The following is a 26,739-nucleotide window of genomic DNA, read 5'->3' as shown; positions in this document are numbered from 1 at the left end:
AGACTCCGGAGAGTCCCTTGAACAGCAAAAAGATCAAACCAGTCAATCCTAAAGGAAATCAGTTCTGAATATTCATTGAAAGGACTAATGCTGAAGCTGAAGCTCCAATACTTTGGTCCTCTGTTGCGAAAAACTGACTCATTGAAAAAGACCCTGATGATGGGAAAGGCTGAGGGCAGGAGGAGAAGTGGATGGCAGAGGATGAGATGGTTGGATAGCATCACTGACTCGATGAACATGAGTTTGTGCAAGCTCTAGGAGCTGGTGATGGACAGGGAAGCCTGGCGTGCTACATGCAGCCCATGGGGTCTGTTGGAAAGAGTTCGACACGACTGAGCGACTGAGCTGAACTGAACTGAAAGTTGAACCTCTGGAAGCTTCCATATGAGGCTCTTTTCCTAATTTCCATACCAAAAAATTTAAGAAAAGGCTAATGGTTAGAACTCTTCCCAGGCCTTAGACAGAATCCATAGGACAGACTCAAATAGAACCGAAAAAGCTTTGGGTACATTGTAAGCACAGCCTACAGATACCTAAAATAAAATATCTGTATAATACCAACATCTCTATAGGATAAAGTAAGACCTCAGTCTCTCTGTAAGTTGGATACATCAGAGAGGGCTGTGATGGAAGTGGGCCATTCTTCAGCTTGATTAGCAAGTCAGTGAGTATCTGTCAATATTTATTCATATATTTAAGAAAAACTTTATTATATGTTGGATCTGTTAACCGTCCATATTGAGAAAAGTAACATTTGACTTCTACTCCATACTAATAATGAAAATAAATTCCAGGAAGAAAGGGAAAACAATGAAGTATCTAGAGAATAATTTGGGAATTCTTCACATCCTTAGAAATAAACAGAACACACAAAGCACGTCAATAAAATTACAGTAAAACTAACAATTTTTGTCATCAGAAGATGTCATCATGCGAAAGCAAGCCATCCAGGAGTACAAAATACTCACATCCTATATAAAGGACAAAGGCCTTTTAGTCACAATGTATAACATGTAAGTCAAGAAAAAACAGTCTTAAATCTCATTATCTCTCCCCTAAAATGACAATAGACTTGAACAAGCAATTCACGAAAAAGGATATAAAAGTGGCTAACACAATATCAAAATGCACTCCATTTAGTTTTTATTAGGAAATGCAAATTAAAACCACAGTGTAATACTATTTACTGTTCACCTATCATAGTGGCTGGAAAGAACAAAATTCTGTTGTTAGTCACTCAATTGTGTACAAATCTTCATGACCCTGTGGACTGCAGCACTCCAGACTTCCCTGACCTTCACCATCTCCTGGAGTTTACTCAAACTCATGTCCATTGAGTCAGTGATAACTTTCAACCATCTCATCCTGTATTGTCCCCTTCTCCTTCTGTCCTCAGTCTTTCCCAGCATCAGGGTCTTTTCCAAAGAGTTGGCTCTTGATAGAAGCAAGGTCTGATGCTATAAAGAGCAATATTGCATTGGAACCTGGAATGTCAGGTCCATGAATCAAGGCAAATTGGAAGTGGTCAAACAAGAAATGGCAAGAGTGAACGTCAACATTCTAGGAATCTGCGAACTAAAATGGACTGGAATGGGTGAATTTAACTCAGATGACCATTATATCTACTACTGCAGGAAGGAATCCCTCAAAAGAAATGGAGTAGCCATCATGGTCAACAAAAGAGTCTGAAATACAGTACTTGGATGCAATCTCAAAAATGACAGAATGATCTCTGTTCATGTCCAAGGAAAACCATTCAATATCACGGTAATCCAAGTCTATGCCCCAACCAGTAACACTAAGGAAGCTGAAGCTGAACAGCTCTATGAAGACCTACAAGACCTTTTAGAACTAACACCCAAAAAAGATGTCCTTTTCATTATAGGGGACTGGAATGCAAAAGTAGGAAGTCAAGAGACACCTGGAGTAACAGGCAAATTTGGCCTTGGAATGCGGAATGAAGCAGGGCAAAGACTAACAGAGTTTTGCCAAGAAAATGCACTGGTCAAGCAAACACCCTCTTCCAACAACACAAGAGAAGACTCTACACATGGACATCACCAGATGGCCGATGGCCAACACCAAAATCAGATTGATTATATTCTTTGCAGCCAAAGATGGAGAAGCTCTATACAGTCAACAAAAACAAGACCAGAAGCTCACTGTGGCTCAGATCATGAACTCCTTATTACCAAATTCAGACTTAAATTGAAGAAAGTAGGGAAAACTGCTAGACCATTCAGGTATGACCTAAATTAAATCCCTTATGATTATACAGTGGAAGTGAGAAATAGATTTAAGGGCCTAGATCTGATAGGTAGAGTGCCTGATGAACTGTGGAATGAGGTTCGTGACATTGTATAGGAGACAGGGATCAAGACTATCCCCAAGGAAAAGAAATGCAAAAAAGCAAAATGGCTGTCTGGGGAGGCCTTACAAATAGCTGTGAAAAGAAGAGAGGCGAAAAGCAAAGGAGAAAAGGAAAGATATAAGCATCTGAATGCAGAGTTCCAGAGAATAGCAAGAAGAGATAAGAAAGCCTTCTTCAGCAATCAATGCAAAGAAATAGAGGAAAAGAACAGAATGGGAAAGACTAGAGATCTCTTCAAGAAAATTAGAGATACCAAGGACATATTTCATGCAAAGATGGGCTCAATAAAGGACAGACATGGTATGGACCTAACAGAAGCAGAAGATATTAAGAATAAGTGGCAAGAATACACAGAAGAACTGTACAAAAAAGATCTTTATGACCCAGATAATCATGATGGTGTGATCTCTAATCTAGAGCCAGACATCCGGGAATGTGAAGTCAACTGGGCCTTAGAAAGCATCACTACGAACAAAGCTAGTGGAGGTAATGGAATTCCAGTGGAGCTGTTTCAAATCCTGAAAGATGCTGCTGTGAAAGTGCTGCACTCAATATGCCAGCAAATTTGGAAAACTCAGCAGTGGCCACAGGACTGGAAAAGGTCAGTTTTCATTCCAATCCCAAAGAAAGGCAATGCCAAAGAATGCTCAAACTACCGCACAATTGCACTCATTTCACATGCTAGTAAAGTAATGCTCAAAATTCTCCAAGCCAGGCTTCAACAATACGTGAACCGTGAACTTCCTGATGTTCAAGCTGCAGAGGAACCAGAGATCAAATTGCCAATATCCGCTGGATCATGGCCAAAGCAAGAGAGTTCCAGAAAAACATCTATTTCTGCTTTATTGACTATGCCAAAGCCTTTGACTGTGTGGATCACAATAAACTGTGGAAAATTCTGAAAGAGATGGGAATACCAGACCACCTAACCTGCCTCTTGAGAAATCTGTATGCAGGCCAGGAAGCAACAGTTAGAACTGGACATGGAACAACAGACTGGTTCCAAATAGGAAAAGGAGTACGTTAAGGCTGTATATTGTGACGCTGCTTATTTAACTTCTATGCAGAGTACATCATGAGAAACGCTGGACTGGAAGAAACACAAGCTGGAATCAAGATTGCCGGGAGAAATATCAATAACCTCAGATATGCAGATGATACCACCCTTATGGCAGAAAGTGAAAAGGAACTAAAAAGCCTCTTGATGAAAGTGAAAGAGGAGAGTGAAACAGTTGGCTTAAAGCTCAACTTTCAGAAAGCAAAGATCATGGTATCCAGTCCCATCACTTCATGGAAAATAGATAGGGAAACAGTGGAAACAGTGTCAGACTTTATTTTTTTCGGCTCCAAAATCACTGCAGATGGTGACTGTAGCCATGAAATTAAAAGACACTTACTCCTTGGAAGAAAAGTTATGACCAACCTAGATAGCATATTCAAAAGCAGAGACATTACTTTGCCGACTAAGGTCTGTCTAGTCAAGGCTATGGTTTTTCCAGTGGTCATGTATGGATGTGAGAGTTGGACTGTGAAGAAGGCTGAGTGCCAAAGAATTGATGCTTTTGAACTGTGGTGTTGGAGAAGACTCTTGAGAGTCCCTTGGACTCCAAGGAGATCCAACCAGTCCATTCTAAAGGAGATCAGCCCTGGGATTTCTTTGGAAGGAATGATGCTGAAGCTGAAACTCTAGTACTTTGGCCACCTCATGCGAAGAGTTAACTCATTGGAAAAGACTCTGATGCTGGGAGGTTTTGGGGGCAGGAGGAGAAGGGGACAACCGAGGATGAGATGGCTGGATGGCATCACCGACTCGATGGACGTGAGTCTGAGTGAACTCCAGGAGATGGTGATGGACAGGGAGGCCTGGTGTGCTGCGATTCATGGGGTCGCAAAGAGTCGGACATGACTGAGTGACTGAACTGAACTGAACTGATCAGGTGGTCAAAGTATTGGAGCTTCAGCTTCAGCATCAGTCTTTCAAATGAATATTCAGTGCTGATTTCCTTTAGAATTGATTGGTTTGATCTTCTTGCTGTCCAACGGGACTTTTAAGTATCTTCTCCAACACCACAATTCAAAGGGATCAATTCTTCGGCACTCAGCCTTTTTTTATGGGCCAGCTCTCATATGCATACATGACTACTGGAAAAACCATGGCTTTGAGTTTGTGGACCTTTGTTGGCTGTACAGATCAAATGTTGGAGTGGTCGTGGAACTGTAAACACTTCTTGTAGTCTAGAAGTTGGTGCAGCAACTTTGAAAATAATTTGACTATATTGTAAAGTTGAGTTTACACATCCTCTGTCGATCCAGTATTCGATTCCATCAAAGGTCACGTTAAACACATTCATAGTGGTGTGTTTCAAACAGCTAAAACCTTGGTATAACCCAAATACTTAAAACTAATAGAATATGGAACAGTGAAAAAGAACAGATTAATCCTCAAAGAACAATATGGATGGCATTCATCAACGAAGTGTTGAACAAAAGAAGCTAGAAATAAAATAATATTTTAAGGTTACATTTGTATGAAGTTCAGAAATAGGCAGAAAGAAACTGTGGTGCTAAAAATTTTTATGATAGTGACCTATGAGGAAGAGGAGATGGGTAAAGTACTGCTTCTTTATTGGGATGGTTGCTTGTGAACGTGCTAAGTGACTTTAGTCATGTTGGACTCTTTGCGAGCCTAAGGACTGTAGCCTGCCAGGCTCCTCTGTCCTTGGGATTCTCCAGGCAACAATGCTGGAGTGAGTTGCCATACCATCCTCCAGGGTAACTTCCCTGCCCAGAGATGGAACCCATGTCTCTTATGTCCTCTGCATTGACAGGCGGGTTCTTTTCACCACTAGCACCACCTGGGAAGTGGTGGTTACATGGGTATATTTTCTTTAGGATAATTCATTGAGCTGTGGATTTATCACTTCTGTATGTGTGCTGTGCATTAATGTTTTAGGAAAACTGTTTAAAAACAGTGTTTACTTCTTTTAAAGTATTTAGAACATTTTGTATTTGAAACTGTTTATCCTGTCTACGAGGTTTCAAAAGGTATGCTTTAAATAAAAGTTGAGTGTAAAAAAGAACTGTATACACTGACCTTGATAATGTTTGTGTAAGTTTGTAAGATTAAGGTGTTATCCACGTACATGATTTGTAATGGAAGGAGTTAATCAGGAAGATCTTCCTTATGATGTTTTGCTTGCCTTTTTAATAGTTTGCCAGCGAGGCTTTAGAGCACTCTGTTTTCTGTAAAATATTTCAAGAAAGGAACGTATAGTTAACGAATGTGCTCTGTAGATTTTTAAGTCTGTTAGCAGTTTTGAGGGGTTCATTTTGATATTTTTCTACAAATTTTTCATAAATAATATCTGTAGTAGATTTTATGGATTCTTTCCCAACTTCATTTAATTCCTTCCGCATGGCTGTGTAGTGATGATTAAATTTGGGAGGAATTGATCTCCCACCAGCGTCATGGGTGGGCTAAAGCCAGTAAGTTCATAGCCTTCAGTTCACCAAATGATTGAGGAATATTGGGTGTGCATAATTGTGTGTGATATAAATCTGGAACTGCTACATTCATTTTTTTTTTATCTAAGAGGAAAACATTCCTGAGAATTAAGCTGATGCACAACAGAGTATGTAGCTGAGAAAACAGAGAGAAATGTAGCCAAAGCCTTGACCAGAACAGACCTGCAAGTTTTCTTCTTTTTTTACTTTGAGGAGGGTCTGTTCAGGCTCCCATAAGCAACTAACACAGACTGAGTGACTGCAACAACAGAAATTTTATAATCTCACAGTTTTGGAGACTGGGATGTCAGATCTGAGTGCCAGCATGACTGGCTTCTGGTGAGAGCTTTCTTCTTGGCCTGCAGATGACTGCCTTCTTGGTGTGTGTTCTTCTGGCCTTTTTCTCGGTACGAGTGCTTGGAGAGAGAGCACAAGCTCTATGATGTCTTTTGATATGAGGGCACTGATTCTGGTGTCTTAGGGCTCCACCATTATGACTGCATTTAACCTTAGTCACTTGGGGCTTCCTGGGTGGCACTAGTGGTAAAAGTACCCACCTGCCAATGCAGGAGACATAAGAGAAGCTGGTTCGATCCCTGGGTCTGGAAGATCCCGTGGAAGAGGGCCTGGCAACCCACTCCCGTATTCTTGCCTGGAGAATCCCATGGACAGAGGATCCTGGTGAGCTACAGTCCATAGGGTCGCAAAGAGTTGGACATGACTGAAGCGACTTAGCAGGCATGCACAGCCTTAGTTACATCCAAAAGTTCTTCCTTCTAAATATAATCACATTAGGGTTTAGGGCTTCAACATACAGATTTGAGGGGAGCTTCTGCCTCTAGCCCCCTAGGTCATGTCCTTTTTGCATGCAAAGTACATTTATTCAATCCAGCAACCCACAAAGGCTTCACTCATTCCAGAATCGACACTGAAGTCTAAAGTCTCATTGAAATATCATCTAAATCAAACGTGGGTGAGATTGGGGCCTATCATTTAACCTCGGGCAAAATGCCTCTCTAGTCATGAGCCTGTGATACCAAGCCAGTTATATTATTCCAAAATACCGTGGTGGGATAGGCATGGAATAGATATTCCCATTTCAACAGGGAGAAAAGTAAAGGATGAAAGGCATGATGGGTCCCAAGTAAGTCTAAACCCTAGCAAGACTAGCTCCATCGGACCGTCAAGATTTGAGAATACTCCTCGTAGGTTCAGTGTTCTACCTCCAGGCCCCCTGAGGGGGCAGTGTCACCCCCATAGCTCTGTGGAGTAGCCCTGCTGCTGCAGCTTGACGAGCTGACTCTGATGCTGCAGCAGTGGCTGCAGCCTTGGCCCCAAGGCCCTTGGTGGTGGCATCCTGGTCCTGCAAAACCAGACTCCACACTCTGAAACTGAGGAGCAACCATTCTTGTCCCCTGGGCCTGTGTGAGTAGGAGCCCTAAAGATCTCTGATTCACCTTTGGAGTCATTCTTCCCTTTTCTCAAAGGATAAAGCATGTTCCCAGCTGAACAGCCTTATGTTCCCATCCTACAGAACCAAAGAAACCTTACCACCTTCTTTCATTCCATCTTATTTTCTGTTTCCTTTAAACTCACAGTATCTCCCCTGGTATTATCACTTCTCTTTTCCTGGCTTAACGCTGAAATGGCTGATTAATTCCATGAGTCACACCCACGATGTTTTTATAAAATGGTTCTTCAGCCACACTCAGTGTTCTCTTCAGAACAAGCTCCCCCCACTTTTTTTTTTTTTTTTTTGCCATATAGATAGACTGAGAATTTTCAAACTCTCCAAATTCTGGTTGTCTTTTGCGTATTAATTCCCACTTCAATTCATCCCTCTCCTCTTGAGTTTATCTATGAGCAATAAGGAGGACCAAAGCTACATCTTCAATACTTTGGAACCTCCTATGCTAAATACTCAATTTCAATGCTTTCAAGTTCTACCTTCCACAAAACACTAGAACAAACTTCAGCCAAGTTCTTTGCCATTTTATAACAAAGATGACCTTTTCTCCATTTTCCAATAACCTATTGCTTGTTTGCATCTGAAACTTTACCAGAATGGCCTTCAGTGTCCTTATGAATATCAGCATTCTGGTCTTGATTATTTTTGTGTTCTCTAAGAAATGGAAGCTTTCTTTCTAGCTGTCCTGTTTTTTTTGTTGTTGTTGTTTGTTTGTTTGTTTTTTGAGCTTACTTCATACTTGGCTTTAATGTCTGTTTCTATCAATGGTCCTTTCATAGCAATCAAAGCTTTTTTCCAGAATATACCTCAAAATCCCCCCAGCTTCTACCCATTACCCACTTCCGAAGCTGTTTCTGTATTTGTAGATATTTGATCCCAAAATCTGTCTTAGCTCATGCTGCTGTAACAAACATGAAACTGAATGCAAACAACAGAAATCTATTATCTCAGAGTTCTGGAAGCCAGGAAGTCCCAGATCAGGTTGCCGGCATGGCTGGTTTTTGATGTGGGGCACTTACTGGCTTACAGATGGCCACTTTCTCCCTGGATGTTCCCTTGGCCTTTCCTCAGTGTGTACCCGTGGGAAGAGGGAGAGATGGGCAGGGGGCCAGTAAAGAGAGAGAAAGTATGGGAGTGAAAACGCTCTCTAGAGTCTCTTCTTACAGGAAGACTAATCCTATTGCATCTGGTTCCCTGGCTTATGACTTTATTTAACCTAATTAGCTCCTGAATCCCCTGTCTCCAAATATAGTCACGTTGGGTGTTAGGGCTTCAAAAATATGAATTTGGGGAAAACATAATTCAGTTCATAGGAGGCAGTGTCCATTCTAAAGGAGATCAACCCTGGGATTTCTTTGGAAGGAATGATGCTAAAGCTGAAGCTCCAGTACTTCGGCCACCTCATGCGAAGAGTTGACTCATTGGAAAAGACTCTGATGCTGGGAGGGATTGGGGGCAGGAGGAGAAGGGGACAACCGAGGATGAGATGGCTGGATGGCATCACGGACTTGATGGACGTGAGTCTGAGTGGACTCCAGGAGATGGTGATGGACAGGGAGGCCTTACGTGCTGTGATTCATGGGGTCGCAAGGAGTCGGACACGACTGAGCAACTGAACTGAACTGAACTGAGGAGGCAGTGTAAAATCTGTTTAATTCCAAGCCTGTTTATCCCATTTTGTGTTAGTTTGTGTTACTTGTATCTGAAATCATCTTAACTGACAGTGCTTCTAAAGTGTAGTTAACTCTTGCTTATCAACCCTCAGAGAAGTTTGTAGCAATTTATAAATTGCTGTGAACATATTGCTTCTCCAGTTTCACCCCCTAGGCTTTGTTGGGTTTTCATCTTTGCAAATATGATGATGGAAACAAGTAATTTTTTAAAAAATATGCAGATGTATTGCATTGTAAGTTGATAATTTACTTTGTGAACATTTTAGTTGGTTAAGACAAAAATATCCTTTAAGTATTAGGAAGGTGTTTTTAAAAGCTTTAAAATATATTTTCTGCAATAGTAGTAATTAAGAAGTAAATGAGTTTTTATAATATTATGTTTCTGTATTTCAAAACAATTCCCTAGTTTACATTTTTTTCAGAGAAATAAAAACATCTTTTAAAAAATGTATTTAAGACAAATTTATGATCACTTAACCTAAATTTCTATAAAATCTTGACAATATTATCTCTTTTTGCATTTGGCTGACTAGATTACCACTAGAGAGTATTTCTTTGTTACTAAAACCCTGCTTTACAATATAACCTTGCACCACACCATGTTACTTTTCTTGAATTCTTTTTAATTTTCCCTAAATGAGAGTACCTAATGAGTTCCTTGTTTTTTCACATTAAAAATCTTTTTCATAATGACCATTTTATGAAGGCTCAAATCAAATTATTGAAAAATCTCTCCCTGAGTTCCTATGTTTCCTTTTTTTTTAAAATCACTGTAGCTTATACATTTGCTTTTAAGAGTTTCTTTTCTTTTCTGTTTTTCCTGTTTCCATTGGGAGGATTTTTTGAAGGGTGTTTAATAGTTTGCATCTTCTAGACTATTATACAGCAGACTTAAAAAAAATAAAATAAAAAGACAGCCCAGTTACCTCCTGTACCCCTGCCCCACTCCGTGATACCTATACGAAGGAACAATCCAAGCTATTGTAAAATACAATAGAAAACAAGATATGAAAGATAGCAGCAAAACTAATTTTTATCTGACAAACTTGCTGCAATATTAGATTAAAGGATGTTTGATGTTGCCCATTAAGACCTTTCTCCTAAGAAATATACTAGGCAAAAGCTAATTGGAGCAGATAAACCCAGAATCTTACTCACTGTAGATAATAATAATACAAAGTTCATGTATCACTCACTTAAAGTTCAGTGTGCGAAAGGGAACAGGTGGAAGGGGCAGAGTGGTACATAGGGCACTGTGCCACCAGTGAAATTAGACTGACGAAAACGTTATCATTCTTCAGGCTTCCAGGACTGTCAGTAGATACTGGCATTTTCTAACAGTCACAAAAGGATGAGTGTAACATTTCAATTATGCTGTCTAAGTTAAGTGTTTTCATTTATTTGTTTGCCTCTTAATAAAGTGAATAACAGCTTCCCTCGTAGCTCAGATGGTAAAGCGTCTGCCTACATTGCGGGACACGGGGTTCGATCCCTGGGTCGGGAAGATCCCCTGGAGAAGGAAGTGGCAACCCACTCCAGTACTCTTGCCTGGAAAATCCCATGGACCAAAGAGCCTGGTAGGCTACAGTCCATGGGGTCTCAAAGAGTCAGACACGACTGAGCAACTTCACTTTAATAAAGTGAATCTCCTTAATTAATTGGATTTTATTTTATGTAGATTTTTAATAAGAACTGTAAATTTTATTTGTTGTGTAGTTTAGTAGAAATAAAAAAGCTTTATGAAGTATTTACTTTGCCATAAGGATAATAATGTCAAAAAAGGCATTCAGTTTCAGAAAAAATGATAAGATACTCAAATCAATTAACACATTTTATTCAGTTAGTAAAGGTTTAATGATAAGTACTGTATGCCAGGAATTGAGATATATTTTTATTGAATTTTTAATATTTATTGGAGGTTATTAGAATATTAGAAGAAAATTTGCTTAAGCTATTTATTGATTTTACCAATTTCTCATCAGGATAATCTCTGTTTACATTTTATTACCAATCTAGTATGAATTAACATAGAAAACATGCAGACCCCTAAAGTGTATATCCCCTCTTCTCAAGGAGAAAACATCATTAAAACTGAAAAATTTTATACTGGCTTTCTGTATCGTTACAAAAGTAACACTCTTTACCTGTGTCATGAAATTTAGGTCAGAAAGATTAAGTTCCGAATGGAGAAATTTGATAAGTCTTTACTGTCCTAAACTGAACCTTGATCATGTAACTATTTTGGAGGGGAGGATATTGTGAATTACTGATTATCAAATATGAATACTTTTTATTGGTATTTAGGTTGTGTTTAATCATTAAATGTGAATGGATTTTGGTGCTTATACTATTGCCTACTACTGAAGACATTGTGAGAGAAACAGTTGGCAAGATGTGATGTCCGATTGAGTATAAAGGATGATAAAATTGAATGTGTTTTGACATTTTAGCTGGAAAATAATAGACAAGGCAACATAAAGGGGAAGACTTGAAATTTAAGACTTTGATAACTTTGGCAATTTACATAAATACTTCATGACCTCAACTTTCTCATCTTTATTTTTTATTTTTTTATTTTTTTAACAGAAAAATTAAGTAACTTTTTCAAGGTCATCAATTATTTTCTCTTTCATTCTCAAGAAAAACAATTTGTATTCTTATGAGCATGGGATTTATAGTCTTACAGATTATGTCTTGCTCCACTTCTTGGCATAGTTAATTGTTATTTATCAGTACATTCCAAACATGGCAGAGAAACAGACTGAAAGGAACACATACCTCTTGTAAAAATAAAATAAAAGAGTCATTTTTCTACTCTGAAAACATTCTGAGATAATTGGAGTTTGAAGAGTAAATAGATCCATAGACACGCAATTATATGGGTGGATGAATTAATAATTGAAAGTCATCTCTGTTTTTTCTCTTAGTCTGTGTCTAGTACAACCAAGTATCTAAGCAAATTTTTTTTCTTTTTTTTTAAATTTTTATTTGTACTTTATTTTACTGAGTATATATCATGTGTGACTGTGGTAATGAAAGAATTAATGCACATGAAACATGTCATGCAGTGCCTTGTACATATTATTCAGTAGATGTTAGTTCCTTTTATTATGAATGTTATTCTTGAGTTCAGTTTGTATATGGCAGATTTATCTCGTCTGTTAAAATTCTTATAGGGTAGGACTTAAATTCAGATAAATGGATCCTTAGATTATATATAAATTATCAATTCTCAGTACCATATTTCAACAGTTTCATGTTAACCTGGAAATAACATGGGAAGTGTAACTGCTGTGCCAGTAATTCAGACTAGAACATTGTTTAACACTGTTGGCAGCTTGGGCTGGGGAAAATCTTTGTGATTGGGAGGTGGACTGGCCTCTCTATTGTAGCATATTTATCAGCATCCACTTGTGTCCACCAAGTGTTGACAACTGAAACGGTCTCAGCCACTGTCAAATGTGCCCTGGAAGGCAAAACTCTCCTGATTGATAACCACTGGGCTAGAGGAATCATGTGAGTGTCTTCAACTATATAAAGAAGTATTAGCATATAGAAGAAGGAAATGACTGATTCAGTGTAACCCAGAGACAGAAGCAGCACTGATTAATTAAACTTAGAAAGGTTAATAGAAAATTTTATAGTGTGATGCTGGGGTCCAGCCCCAGTGGATCCAGGGAATTTGAAGCGGGGATGGAGTCGGCGAGGAAAGACTTATTTACTCAGAGATATAAAGAGAGATTAGGAAAGAATAGTGCAGTAGGAAAATTAGTGGAGAAAAGAGGCTGAATAACTTGGTTTATGCAGAGAACCAATAAAGTTCCAAGACGAGGGACTTGCACCGTCTACGTAGGCCACCGGCGCCTGCTTGAATAGCAGAGGGTGCCCCGCCTTGGGCTCCCTCTCGCGTGGGTTTTAGAAGCCAGGGCAAATAAGTAGACACGGTGAGCCTCCACGCTCCAGATGGGAATTCAGCCAGAAGAGGGAGAAAAGAACGACATGGGGGAGCCAAGCATTGGTGCCAGACCCACAACTTTATTTTCAAAAGCAGCTTATATACCCAAAGTTGTATGTAAAGAAATAATGGAATATGCAGAGTTATGCAGGGGCAGCAGTCCTGACCCTTGATGAGACCAGGCTTTCGTTTTGCATACCTTCCCATATACAAAAGGTCTCAGCTGGTTTACATTATCGTCTGGCCAAGACGCCTGTTAACTCTTTTCCTAAATGTCTATCAACCAGAAAACCCTTCTTCCCTTGAAGTGTTTTTTCTTTAATCTGCATCACCCTCAAAATACTAAATAAAGTTACATTCCTGTAGAACAAAGGTGCTGTGGGTTATAACAAAGAAAGTACTTAACTCAAAGATCTAATGTTGCTAATACCAAGGCTAATACCTGTTTTTTCTATATACCAACTATATCTACAAATAAAAGATATGAAAATTTGGCAGCAAGTATTGGCTCAACAAATGAAACCCTTAATCAGTCCTATTCTAAATGATTTTGACTCCTCGGAAGCCCCTACATTCCTAGGATGTTTTAAGCTTCCTGTGCCTCTCGCGGTCGGGAGGCTGCAAACAATCACATGCACAGCTGTAAGAGTCCGGCAGGCTTTCTAGCCTTAGAAAGCCATCAGAGGGGTTTTTGGATTGAAACACTCTTATTATGCCCAGGAGACTTATTATCTAAAAGCTCTAAATTAACTTTTTCCAGAAAAAGGTGGTGGGGGGACAGCCCCCTGTTAATGTCAGAAGAGTAGGTGGAAAGCATAACACAGTAAAGCAGGCAGACTCTGGTTTTGGGGCAGATGTACGAGCAAATCCAGCAAGGCTCCCTTAAGGCCCAATTCACCTTTGCCTGTCGGGCCCCTTAACCTCATGACCTTTGCCACAGGCGGGACTCCTCGTGCTGGCTCCCGGCAGTGTGAACTATTATCTTAAAAATAAAGTGCACTAACATGAGTCAGCATCTTCTTAGCTACCACGAATATTTAATTAGGCTCTGGGGTTCTGCTGGGAATTTCTTTCCTGGGAGGGAGTCTGAAGTAAATCTCATTCAGTTTAGTTCAGTCTGTCAGTCGTGTCCAACTCTTTGCAAATCCATGAACTGCAGCATGTCAGGCCTCCCTGTCCATCACCAAATCCCGGAGTTCACCCAAACTCATGTCCATCAAGTTGGTGATGCCATCCAACCATCTCATCCTCTGTCGTCCCCTTCTCCTCCTGCCCCCAATCCCTCCCAGCATCAGAGTCTTCTCCAATGAGTCAACTCTTTGCATGAGGTAGCCAAAGTACAGGAGTTTCAGCTTTAGCATCATTCCTTCCAAAGAACACCCAGAACCAATCTCCTTTAGAATGGACTGGTTGGATCTCCTTGCAGTCCAAGGGACTCTCAAGAGTCTTCTCCAACACCACAGTTCAAAAGCATCAATTCTTTGGTGCTCAGCTTTCTTCACAGTCCAACTCTCACATACATACTTGACTATTGGAAAAACCACAGCCTTGACTAGATGGACCTTTGTTGGCAAAGTAATGTCTCTACTTTTTAATATGCTTTCTAGGTCGGTCATAACTTTCCTTCCAAGGAGTAAGCATCTTTTAATTTCATGGCTGCAATCACCATCTGCAGTGATTTTGGAGCCCCCAAACATAAAGTCTGACACTGTTTCCACTGTTTCCCCATCTATTTCCCATGAAGTGATGGGACCAGATGCCATGATCTTCGTTTTCTGAATGTTGAGTTTTAAGCCAACTTTTTCACTCTCCTCTTTGACTTTCATCAAGAGGCTTTTTAGTTCCTCTTCACTTTCTGCCATAAGGGTGGTGTCATCTGCATATCTGAGGTTATTGATATTTCTCCCGGCAATCTTGGTTCTAGCTTGTGCTTCTTCCTGCGCAGTGTTTCTCATGATGTACCCTGCATAGAAGTTAAATAAGCATGGTGACAATATACAGCCTTGATGTACTCCTTTTCCTATTTGGAACCAGTCTGTTGTTCCATGTCCAGTTCTAACTGTTACTTCCTGACCTGCATATCGGTTTCTCAAGAGGCAGGTCAGGCATCTCTTTCAGAATTTTCCACAGTTTCTTGTGATCCACACAGTCAAAGGCTTTGGCATAGTCAATAAAGCAGAAATAAATGTTTTTCTTGAACTCTCTTGCTTTTTCCATGCTCCAACGGATGTTGGCAATATGATCTCTGGTTCCTCTGCCTTTTCTAAAACCATAAGATATTCTCACTTAAGCAGGTTTAATGACTTTTATTTGGTAATGATTCCAGTTGAGGTCTCCTGAAGCCATGAGAGTAACTGACCTCTTTCTCTGAGAGCAAGAGTAGATAGCAACATGGTTTTTGTGAATAAAATTTCAGGGATGTCCATAGTGTAAATCAAGGAATCTGGAATGCAGTCTACCTTCGTTGACCCCATAGTGTGTCAAGAAGGATGAAAGGAAGCCAAGAAAATAAAGTGTTCAGAAGGAAAAGAATGGATGTTTGGTATCGTCAATTGAGAAGTAAAAGTCATTTGATAGAGAAAAAGACTAGTTTATTTAATTTTTAAAAAGTGAGGAAAGTAGTCACTAAAGTGTTGCATACTATAGAAACATTAATTATCAATACCAACAGTTTTATTAGTATAAAAATTAGATACCAACTTAATAAGATACTAAATAAGATGAGGTTATTAGAACATTGACATGGCAGTGGCTATGTGGACCACTTGCTCAGTCAACTAGAGAAAGCTTCAGGATTAATAAAATAGGGTTATTTCTTTTTATCTTTTAGGAGATGTGGGACTTGAGCGCTTCTGAAAAATTGAATTTAGATGAATAAATGAGTTTATAACTATTTGGGAGAAAGACAATTATGTAAAAACCAGAAAGGCACCTCGGTGGTTGATCCTGGGGAATATGTAAAACAACTGGTTGTGAGATAGTGTGCAAGCTCAGCATTCCTGACAGGTGGGGAGGAAAGAGTTTGAGGCTTACATGGCTCATTTTGAATTTTTGCTCTCTCACTTAAACTCTGTATGACTGTAAGCAGCTTACTTTGAACTTCTCTGAGCATTGGATTGTTCTTTTCTAAAATGAGAATAGCATATCCTATCTGGAAATGTTCTTAGAACAGTATGGCATACCTAGCACTTATCTGGAATGTGTTCCTACTCAGTGTATCGGTGCTGGAGTTGTGTTTGTCATCATCATTGAAAGATATTCTAAGATCTCTAAGTGAGGCAAGGAGAAAAAAATATACTTAAGGAGAAAAAATATATTTAAGGATTTGACAAGAGAAGAAAGTGTCAACATTTACACTGCTCGTGAGTGAATCAATTGATGAATAGAACAATTATCATTTAGGAGTGAAGACCAGGTTTTATTTTTTGTAATGACCAGTGCCCAGTGAATTTGTAGTGGCTCTATTCCACTCATTTCTGGGTCTTTTGATAGCATGATCTTTGACCACAGAGCAAAGGAAGAGAAAAGATGCAGTAATGTATGGCTGGGATTGATTAATCATATTCACATACATCTTTTATTTTGAGATTTATCAGTCTCAGAGTACTGCTAAAAATGTGTATTCACCATTATCATTGTCTATGGCATATTATACTTCATACATATTGACCACATGTATATACATTGTAACTGAATTATTTCTTAATTTACACATTGACATATACAGGGATTCTCAACTTCAGTACAACTGATGGTTTGGATTGAATAATTCTTTGTCACTGGGGGCAGTCCTGTGCTTTTCAGGATACTTAGTAGCATCCCTGGCTGTACTCACTAGAGTCTAGTTGTACTTCTCTCCCACTGTGATAATCAGACATGTATTTTGTTGTTCAGTTGGTAAGTTGTGTCCAACTCTTTGCGATCCCATGGACTGTAGCACGTGAGGCTCCCATGTCCCTCACCACCTCCTGGAGTTTGCTCAAACTCGTGTGAATTGAGTCAGTGATGCCATCCAACCATCTCATCCTCTGCTCTCCCCTTATCATCCTGCCTTCAATCTTTTCTAGTAGCAAGGTCTTTTCCAGTGAGTCAGTTCTTCACATCAGGTGGCCAAAAAATTGGACCTTCAGCTTCAGCATCAGTCCTTTCAGTGAATATTCAGGACTGATTTCCTTTAGGATTGAGTGGTTTGATCTGGCTGTCAGAGTCCTCTCCAAAACTGCAGTTCAAAAGCAATACGTATCTAGACGTTTTTATTTTTTATTTTATTTTTTTTAATTTTTATTTTTACTTTATTTTACTTTACAATACTGTATTGGTTTTGCCATACATTGACATGAATCCATCACGGGTGTACATGCGTTCCCAAACATGAACCCCCCTCCCACTTCCCTCCCCATAACATCTCTCTGAGTCATCTCCGTGCACCAGCCCCAAGCATGCTGTATCCTGCATCGGACATAGACTAGACGTTTTTAAATGTCCCAGGTCCGGGGCAGTGGCAGAGGGGAAAGGGCTACATCACCTTCAGTTCAAAACTATAGGAATATTCTCAGATATAAGATAGTTGCTGATAATTTAAGATGAATAAATGTGTGATCTTTAAATTTATAACATTGCCAGAATTTATGACTCGTAGCACTTCTAGATAGATTTATTGCTGTGTAAAACCAAGAGAATTTTAAAGTTACATTCCTTCTGACAGAGAAAATCTGAGAGATAGACTATACTATATCTCAAGGAGTATAAATAATTTTTTCTACCTGTATACTTTGATTTTATTTGAGAATGTTTTAAAAATTTCTAATGTACCCTTTTTTTCTTGAGTATTTACCAAGGCAAAGTGATTACTTAAATATATTTTAAAATATTCTACATATTCTTTCATTGTTTCATGATATAGTACAAGTGTTTAAAGCAAAATTTATTTGTGTTTTATTTTCTAGTTGTTTTTTATCTTTATTATTGGTGGCTGCTGTGGTATGGAAGATCAAGCAAACATGTTGGGCTTCTCGGCGGAGAGAGGTAATAGCAATATTTACTTAATGTTTTGTTTAAAGATTCAGACAAACATATGGATCTCTAGTGCTTAACTGACATGCTCCTTTCAAATAGAGTTTTTCAAATCAATTTCATTTATTAAGATTGAACAAGTCAATCTAGCATTGTTTAAGCTTTAGAGCAAAATTTGCCACTTTCATTTTAAATGCATATCTGTAGAAGCATTGTTGAGTTGAAAGCAGTTTTTTCTAAATAGTGTTAGAATTTATAGTGAATACAAATATTAGTTTTATTGATTAAATAACCTTCAGTCACTTTAATTTAGGTAACTATATTATAAAAAATAATTCATTTTTATAACTGTTCCAATTTAAAGGAATATTCTGGGCAATAAATATTAATTTTTTGGTTGGTATCTCATAGAATTTTTTGATAATCAAATTTTTTCCATTTCATGGGTATCTGATAATCCAAGTATGTCTGTATTGCCCCTCAATATGATACATTACTATAGCAGAATTAATCATGTGTATCTGTTATAATCTTAAAATTGATAAAAAATGTAATAGTCTTATGGAACAACAGCTTATGATATAAATATATTATACAAATATAGTTTCTTAACTTTGTGTATATTAGTTAATTGAAAAGAGCAAGAAATAATATGAGGACCCCATGTGTACAGTAGATTTATTGTTCTATGCTTAATATAATGGAAAAGCAAGTTTTTGTTTTTATTAATATTATTTTAGTCTGTTACTATTAATATTAGTATTATTAGCATTCTATTTGCTGTTGCATTGCCCAGTATATTTTTATGTGTTTAATTTTGTGCAGTGATGTCTAGCAAAGATATAATTGCTTACCTGCTTATTTTCACATATTAAAAGGTTATATTTAAAAACAATCCAGAATATTCCAGACTATAGGATTAGTAAATAATATGAGTTCTTAGTTATTCTGTTTTCAAATATCCAGTGCCTACCTATGTTTGCAAACTTGAAACCACTTCCCTGCATATAATCCTAATTCCCTCCACCTTTCTGATTTTCTGCATATGGTCAGTGCAGTGTCAGTGAGAATTTACTTGGTATGATGCTATGATACAAAGTAATCCAATTTAAAAGGAGTTTTTAAAGTGTAAATATATAAATATTTTGCAAAAAGAGTTCTGTGTAGAAATCAAAAATCTTCTACACATGCTAGGCAATTTGTTAAGGTAAAAGTATAGATTCAGGAAGGCTAAAACAAATGAAAAACAAATGAAGCAGTTTGAAGACCTTCCATAATGGAAGAGAAAAAGGGACATTTTATGCCTCTATTCATTAAAAAAGAGGTCAGGAGCAATCAGGGAGACTGGGTTCATACTTCATTATGATTAGCAATGTTTAAGTATCTCATTTCTATAGTTTATAAAATATAACTATATAAATATAGCATTATGGAAAGATCAGTGTACAACTCTGCCATTAACTAGCTGGGTGAGTGGTCTAATTGAATTTGCTTTCCTCTCAAGAGATTGTATTGTACTATATAGCTTAATCTCAGTTAGAGGTTCCTAGAACTGTAGGAATGTTTATATTTAATGACTCAAGTTTATGAGCTATTAAATATTTGAGAAAAATGTTGAGAATTGTTCATTTAATTATGAAACTTTCACAATTTTCAAAATGACAAATTATTTTTGGTTAAGCTATGACCTCAGTATAGTAATGTTTACTGAATATTATTGGATGCTCCAACAAACTGAAATTACTTTAATTTTTAAAATACAGATATATAAAGATTTTTAAAATTGTAAAGAAAAAATATATTAATATATTTAATTTTTGACTGGCAGTCAAAATCTTTCAAATTATGCGTTGCACATTTGAGAATGAAGGAAAACTAGGAAGGGTGAACTTGGTTAGGGACCTCTGGACCTGTTCTGATCTGTGGTTCTAAATGTTATTGTGTCTTCTTGATAATCTGCAATTTAATGTCCTTCTTTCCAAATCTTCTAGGTAATGAGTCTTTTTAGAGTATAATAATATTTGCATTTAATTTTCTACCTCTATGAAAATTTAAAAATCTGTCCTGTTGAAGGGTCATGTCATGTTGCAATATCATATGTTAAGAAATATTATGAGGAATTTTATCATTTATAATTTTATTAAGTCTTTTAAATGTAAAATTCCAAATGTCTTAGAAACCATCATATGCTGATATCCAAGGTAAAGATGACATTATTTTGATGACTACCAGACATCTACTTAATTAGTAATTTTTGAATTATTAAAAGATTGTCATTTTGGTTTTAGAGACCCAAAGACTTTTAACTACACAGTGGTAACAAGTGTGGTAATTCCATTTATAGACTTTCTGTAAATGGAGGTTAAAATGTATTTTTTCCTGTCTTTATTCAGTCATACCTAATAGATTAACGCTAACATTCAAAGACCTCAATATTCTTTCTTTATATGGAGATGTTGCTTTCTCTAAAGCGTTAAGACTTCAGTTATTATAAACCGCAAAGGATCCCTGTGAACAGTAGAATGACAATTTATCTGCAACAGTAAATAAAGGTCATTTAAAAGATTCTTCCTTTTTAGTATTTCTATAATTTTGTTACAGAAATTGTGTTATTTGATTGTCTAAATATAAGGACTGTTTTAAAGTGAGTATCATCTTTGAATATTTTAAAAATACACTGTGTTAATTAAACAAGATATACTCCTGTTTTATTTTTAGCTATTTGAAAATTTGGGTCTCATAAACAACACACATAGAATTTTGTGTTATAATTTTAATATCAGAAGCCCATTAATAATTTCCTGCCTTCAAATAAAATACCTCTTGGAATTCAGGGGCTCTTAAAAACACAAAAATGAAACTAGAAAGGACTTTAATTTTAATGTTACCTCTTCATATAAAAGCTCAAAACTCATTTCTGTGACAACTCTATTAAAAACAGGAAACTTTTGTGTGTATGTGTATGTGGGGGTGCTATGCTAATGAATGGATACAGTAAGTGGATATTGATCAGTGGAAATGCTATTATATATGAGAAGAATTAGTTCATTTTTATAGCTTATGCTTGTTACATAGGTCTTGAAAACCTTCATTTTCAGCAGCATATTTATTTTTAGATAGTCATTACATTATAAAAACATTTGTTAGAACCAAGTATATGTTAAAAGGAGACTTTTAAAATAGCATTGCTGTACTTAATAAGTTTCATGCTTAAACTGAAATTGGAGATTTTAATAGGTATAAAAAGGCACACACTCATTAAAATGTTATGATTACTCCTTGCAATAAAGAAATCTACTCTTATATTTGACTAACATAAGTGAAACTATTGTGCATATCTTAATAGTTAGAAGAAGTTAATTTTTTCAGTTGACACATTTATTCCCATTTATTTTGGGTGGTTTAACTGTATTATGCCTCCATTAAAATCTAACTGAAATATCTATGGAATAATAGATCCCGTAAGCAAAGGTAAGGTTATGTTTAATCAACTTCATATTTCTAGTGGGTTTGTGTCTTTGAATGATTACCTGTCTATACCAGGAGCTTTTATTTCTTTAATTCTCTTTATTGTTCTTAAAGGATAAAACATATTATTATAGATCATTATCACATTATTTGTTTATCTTTCATAGCATGATAATGCATCTCTAATGCTTGAAAATCAATAAGAACAATATTGGGGATAAGACAGTGTCCACTGAGTAACTGATCTTGTGTTCATGTTGCTCTATTTTCCTACACATTTCACAATCACACAGCATAGAGCCTAAATTAGAATTTAACATAATCTACCTGAAATTTGAGTTAGAGATAATAAACTAAAACTCATAAATAGAATCTAGTAGCTCTGAGTAACAAACTACTTTTCTTGAGGCAAGCACATTAATTATTTTCTCTATATCTGTTCATGGTCACAAAAAAATACCTAGAGAAGAATTAATATCATTGTTATACTTTACTAAAGACATGTCATGAGTAAATAATTTATGATAAAATCATCTCTGAGAGGGTAAATTTGCAGTAAATGTGTTCTCATCTAAATATTATTAATGCAATGAATCAATGTTTACAAAGTAAGTTGCTCTACCTCTTTGGAAATACACCCAATTTATTTAGAGAGAGGAGAGTGGACATAGAGTGAAGAAAGTAATGAGAAAATATTATTTTGGGTGGAAAAGTTAAAATTAATTAGTTAGGTACTCTATAAAACTTCTTATAGAATTTCTTGGTACTTTAAGAATTTGCATTTTACTTTTAATAGTCAAAGATTCCAGTATCTAGATAAAGCTTTCCATGAAACATGTTCCTTTGTCCAAAAAGCAGTAAGTTTTAAAATAGTTATTAAATAATGAGCTCATGTAATGTCTATCTATACAGTTAATGGCCTTAGTATTACGTTATATTTGGTTAACATTTACTCTAACACTATGATACAAATCAATCATTATTTGAGGTAACAGAAAGAAAGACCATTGCCTATTAATTATGGTTCTCTTGCCACTAAGAGTATTTGTTTTATACTTCTTCAAAGGACTCTTAAATAATTACTTAGATATAGATTTTATTATATATCATCGCAAAATAAATTGGTTAAGCTATTACCAAAACTTGTTCACATTCAGAGTTCTTTTTCATAAATCACTTTTTGACTTAAGAAAAAATGTTTTGTTTATTTCACATAATATTATTGACTAGAATAATCAAGTTTGTGTCTGTACAAGCAATGACAACTATATCATAACTGCCATCTGGCCAGTATTGGTTGTATAGTTTCATTGATTGTAAGACACATCAGACTTGAGAGATATTAAAATGTGAAAACGATGTCTTAGAGTCAATAGAATATGGTCAGTTCAGTTCAGTCGCTCAGTCGTGTCCGGCTCTTTGCGACCCCATGAATCGCAGCACACCAGGCCTCCCTGTCCATCACCAATTCCCGGAGTTCACTCAGACTCACGTCCATTGAGTCCGTGATGCCATCCAGCCATCTCATCCTGGGTCGTCCCCTTCTCCTCCTGCCCCCAGTCCCTCCCAGCATCAGAGTCTCTTCCAGTGAGTCAACTCTTCGCATCAGGTGGCCAAAGTACTGGGCCTACTTTATAAGGTTTACAGTACTAAACAAATTAATATGTGCTGAATACCTCACTGCCTATTACTTACCAGACTACAACAAAAGTTAGCTATGGTTGTTGATATGTAAAATAAATAATGACTAGTGTTATATTATGCATTCATAGTAGTAACAGCAGCTCCTATATATCTAGGATTATTTTGCCCTTCCATGTCCACTTTGACACAGGGGTTCTCAGTCTAGCAGGTACTTTGGAATTACCTGTAGATCTTAAAAATATATTTATGTATCCTTGAGGGTCACTCCAGTACTCCACCACCACCTGATTCATAAATCAAAATTTCTTTGAGTCTCAGATTGATGTATCTATTTTTAAGCCCATAATTGATTGTAATATGTACCATTAGCACTGAACTACTCCTCTTCGAGAGAGAGAAAAACATTGAAGGGTTTTTCACAGAGGAGGTAAGTGATTTGAGTTAAAAGGATGTGCTTTTAAACTGATAGTGCCACTGCTGTGTTGAGACTAAATTATAGACAGACCCTTTAGACCCAGGGAGACTAGTAAGCAGGTTATTACCATACTTTGTAAGAGATGATGATGGCTCAGATCAAGAGGTGGCAGTGTATATGGTAAGAAGTGATTGGACTATGAGTACTTATTGACAATAATAACTGGATTAGATGAATGGGGTGGTGTGAGAAAGAAATAAACCAAACATGACTTCAAAGGATTATAAAAACAAGTGTGACTTCAAGGTTTTTGTCTGAGCAACTGTAAAGATAAAGTTGCCATCAACTGAGATGGAGTTGATTGCAAGTAAAATTGGTTTGATGATATGAGTTCATTTCTGCATGTTAAGTTTGACAGTTCAATTTTACATGTTACATTGGATATATAATTAGACCAGTCAAGGAAGCTGAATTTGATTCTGGATAAGGAAATAGATCTGGACAGGAGAGACAAATTTGGGAATCTCAGAATATAGATATAGAGAGCAAATAAAATCATGAGACTGGATGATATCACCGAGAGAGGAGAGTTAAGCCCTGAGGCATACAAATATATTGTTATAAACTGACTGTGTTCACTCACAGATTCATATTTGAGGCTCTGAACCCCAACATGATGGTATTTGGTGGGTAGGTATTTGGAAGGTATTTAAGTTTACATGAGGTTGGTACAGTTGTGATGGGAATAGTGCCCTTTTGAAAAAGAAACACAAGAGCATTATCTTTCTGCTAGTACACAGAAGTCTGTTATACCTTTCTAGCACCCTTTTCATGAAGTAGATGAGTTAATCAAGAGAGATATGAGCCACTCTTCCTACCAGCAACTCTGAAGCAGTAGAATAGAAATTTTGCCTAGGATGAGAGAAGGTTGTAAGAAGGGACAGCTTAAAAGTGTCCCTTTAGGTGAACTGACTTTATTTGGAACAAATTATAGGTAAATTCAACCCTAAAGCTTCTCTTGAAAACAATAGAGATTGTGGTGGTAATCAATAGAGACTAATTTCTCCATGAGACCAACAAGCTAAGTCATAGATCAGCTAGAAGTTTACTAGAAAGATCCAGGGCTATATAACATGACAAAGATCCCTCCTAGGGTTGTAAAAAACATCAAAGCACTGGTCTCAAATATTATCCCTGCGTGCATGCTCAGTCACTTCAGTTGTGTACGACTCTTTTCAACCATATGAACTGTAGCCCACAAGGCTCCTCTGTCCATGGGCTTCTCCAGGCAAGAATATTAGAGTGGGTTTCCATGCCCTCCTCCAGGGGATCTTCCCAACCCACGGATAGGACCCCTGGCTCCTGCACTGCAGGCTGATTCTTTACGCACTGAGCCACATGGGAAGCCATTTTCCCTACAGTGGACCCCAAATTAAGTGGATCAGATTACAAAGCAGTTTAAGCCCTAGAGCATTATCAGAAGCAATAGTCAGGCATTAATTCATGAGGCTCACAGCTGAGTATAATACCAAAGACAGCAGGTAGCTAAAAAGAAAGATCTAGAAAGAAGCAGTCAAAGGGAGCCCTGATCAAACCACTGTCATCTCAGGTGACTGCACAGGCCCAAAGCTCCAGTCTCTATGGAGCAAGGCCACAGGCTGCACTGCAGAGAAAACAGACTTCGTTAAAATAGCTCAATATTGTCATTGCACAAACAAGCTTGTAAAAGCATCAAGTGTTGGGTATGTTGGGTGGGGGGCAGGAAAAGAATCACTATCCAGAGTTGCTGCAATCTATTCCCTAAAATGTCAGTGTTTTTCAACAAAAAAGTATCAGCTGTGCAAAGAAAGATGGCTTTGCAGTGCATACAGGACAAATGGCAGACAACAGAACCTGCTTCCGAGAGAACTCTGCAGTTAGATGTCACTGACAAAGACTTCAGAGCAGCCAATGTAAATATGCCCACAGAACTAAGGAAACAGTGATTAAAGAAGGACAGGAAAGGAGGATGGAAATACCTCATTGAATAGAGAATACCAATAACAAAACATAGTTAAATAAAAAAAAGAGAACCGAATGGTAAAATCAGAATTGGAGAATACAGATTGGACCTAAGCAAAATTATAATTTTTCTCTGAAAAGGAAACTATAAACAAAACAAATTAAAAATATTCTACAGATTAGGGTGAAATACATGCAAATAATATGAACCACAAAGGCTTAATTTCCAAAATATATAAGTAGTCCATGCAGCTCAATAACAATAACAAATAAAATAGCCCAATCAGAAAATGAGCAGAAGACCTAAACAGACGTTTCTCCAAAGAAAACATAGAGGTGATCCAAAGACACATGAAAACATGTTCAACATCATTAATTATTAAGGAAATGAAAATCAAAACTACAATGAGGTACTACCTCATACCAATCAGAGTGGCCATCATTTTAAAAAATACATAGATGCAAATGCTGGAGAGGGTGTAGATAAAAGGAAACCCTCCTACACTGTGGATTGGAATGTAAATTGGTGTAACCACTATGGAGAACAGTATGGAAGTTCCTTAAAAATCTAAAAATAGAGCTACCATATGATACAGCAGTCCCACTCCTCTGAATGTATCTGGAGAAAACTATAATTCAAAAATATACGCACATCCCTCTGTTCATAGCAGCAATTTTTACAATAGTCAGACAACCTTAATGTCCATCAACAGATGAATGGTTATAGGCAATATGGTATACATACACAGTGTAAAATTACTCAGCATAAAAAGGAATGAAGTAATGCCCTTTGCTTTCCTGGTGGCTCAGAGAATAAAGCATCTGCCTGCAATGCAGGAGACCCGGGTTCGATCCCTGGGTTGGGAAGATCCCCTGGAGAAGGAAATGGCAACCTACTCCAGTATTCTTGCCTGGAGAATCCCATGGACAGAGGAGCCTGGTGGGCTACAGTCCACGGGGTCACAAAGAGTTGGACACAACTGAGCGACTAACACACACATAATGCCCTTTGTAGCAGCGTAGATGGACCTAGAGATTTTCATACTCAGTGAAGTAAGTCAGGGAAAGACAAATAACATATGATGTCACTTATATGTGGAATCCAAACTAGGACACTAGTGAACTTCTTTATGAAACAGAAACAGACTCACAGACATAGAAAACAAACTTACAGTTGCCAGAGTGTTCGGGGGAGGGATAAATTAGGAATTTGAGATTCACAAATAC

General features: G+C 37.3%; 1 protein-coding gene across 1 annotated transcript in view; it reads left to right on the top strand.

The window, feature by feature from the left end:
• ATRNL1 (attractin like 1) overlaps positions 1–26,739 on the top strand; it is an 808,908-nt gene that overhangs the window by 353,361 nt on the left and 428,808 nt on the right. Inside the window, exon 26 of the mRNA XM_018041487.1 lies at positions 17,918–17,996. Within this exon, the coding sequence (XP_017896976.1) occupies positions 17,918–17,996 (79 nt within the window). The remainder of the gene's footprint in view (positions 1–17,917; positions 17,997–26,739) is intronic.

The sequence above is a fragment of the Capra hircus genome, chromosome 26, assembly GCF_001704415.2.
Source record: "Capra hircus breed San Clemente chromosome 26, ASM170441v1, whole genome shotgun sequence".
In the NCBI taxonomy this organism is placed as follows: domain Eukaryota; kingdom Metazoa; phylum Chordata; class Mammalia; order Artiodactyla; family Bovidae; genus Capra; species Capra hircus.
Note: the sequence above shows the minus strand (reverse complement) of the source record. Positions and strands in the feature narration are given on the sequence as shown.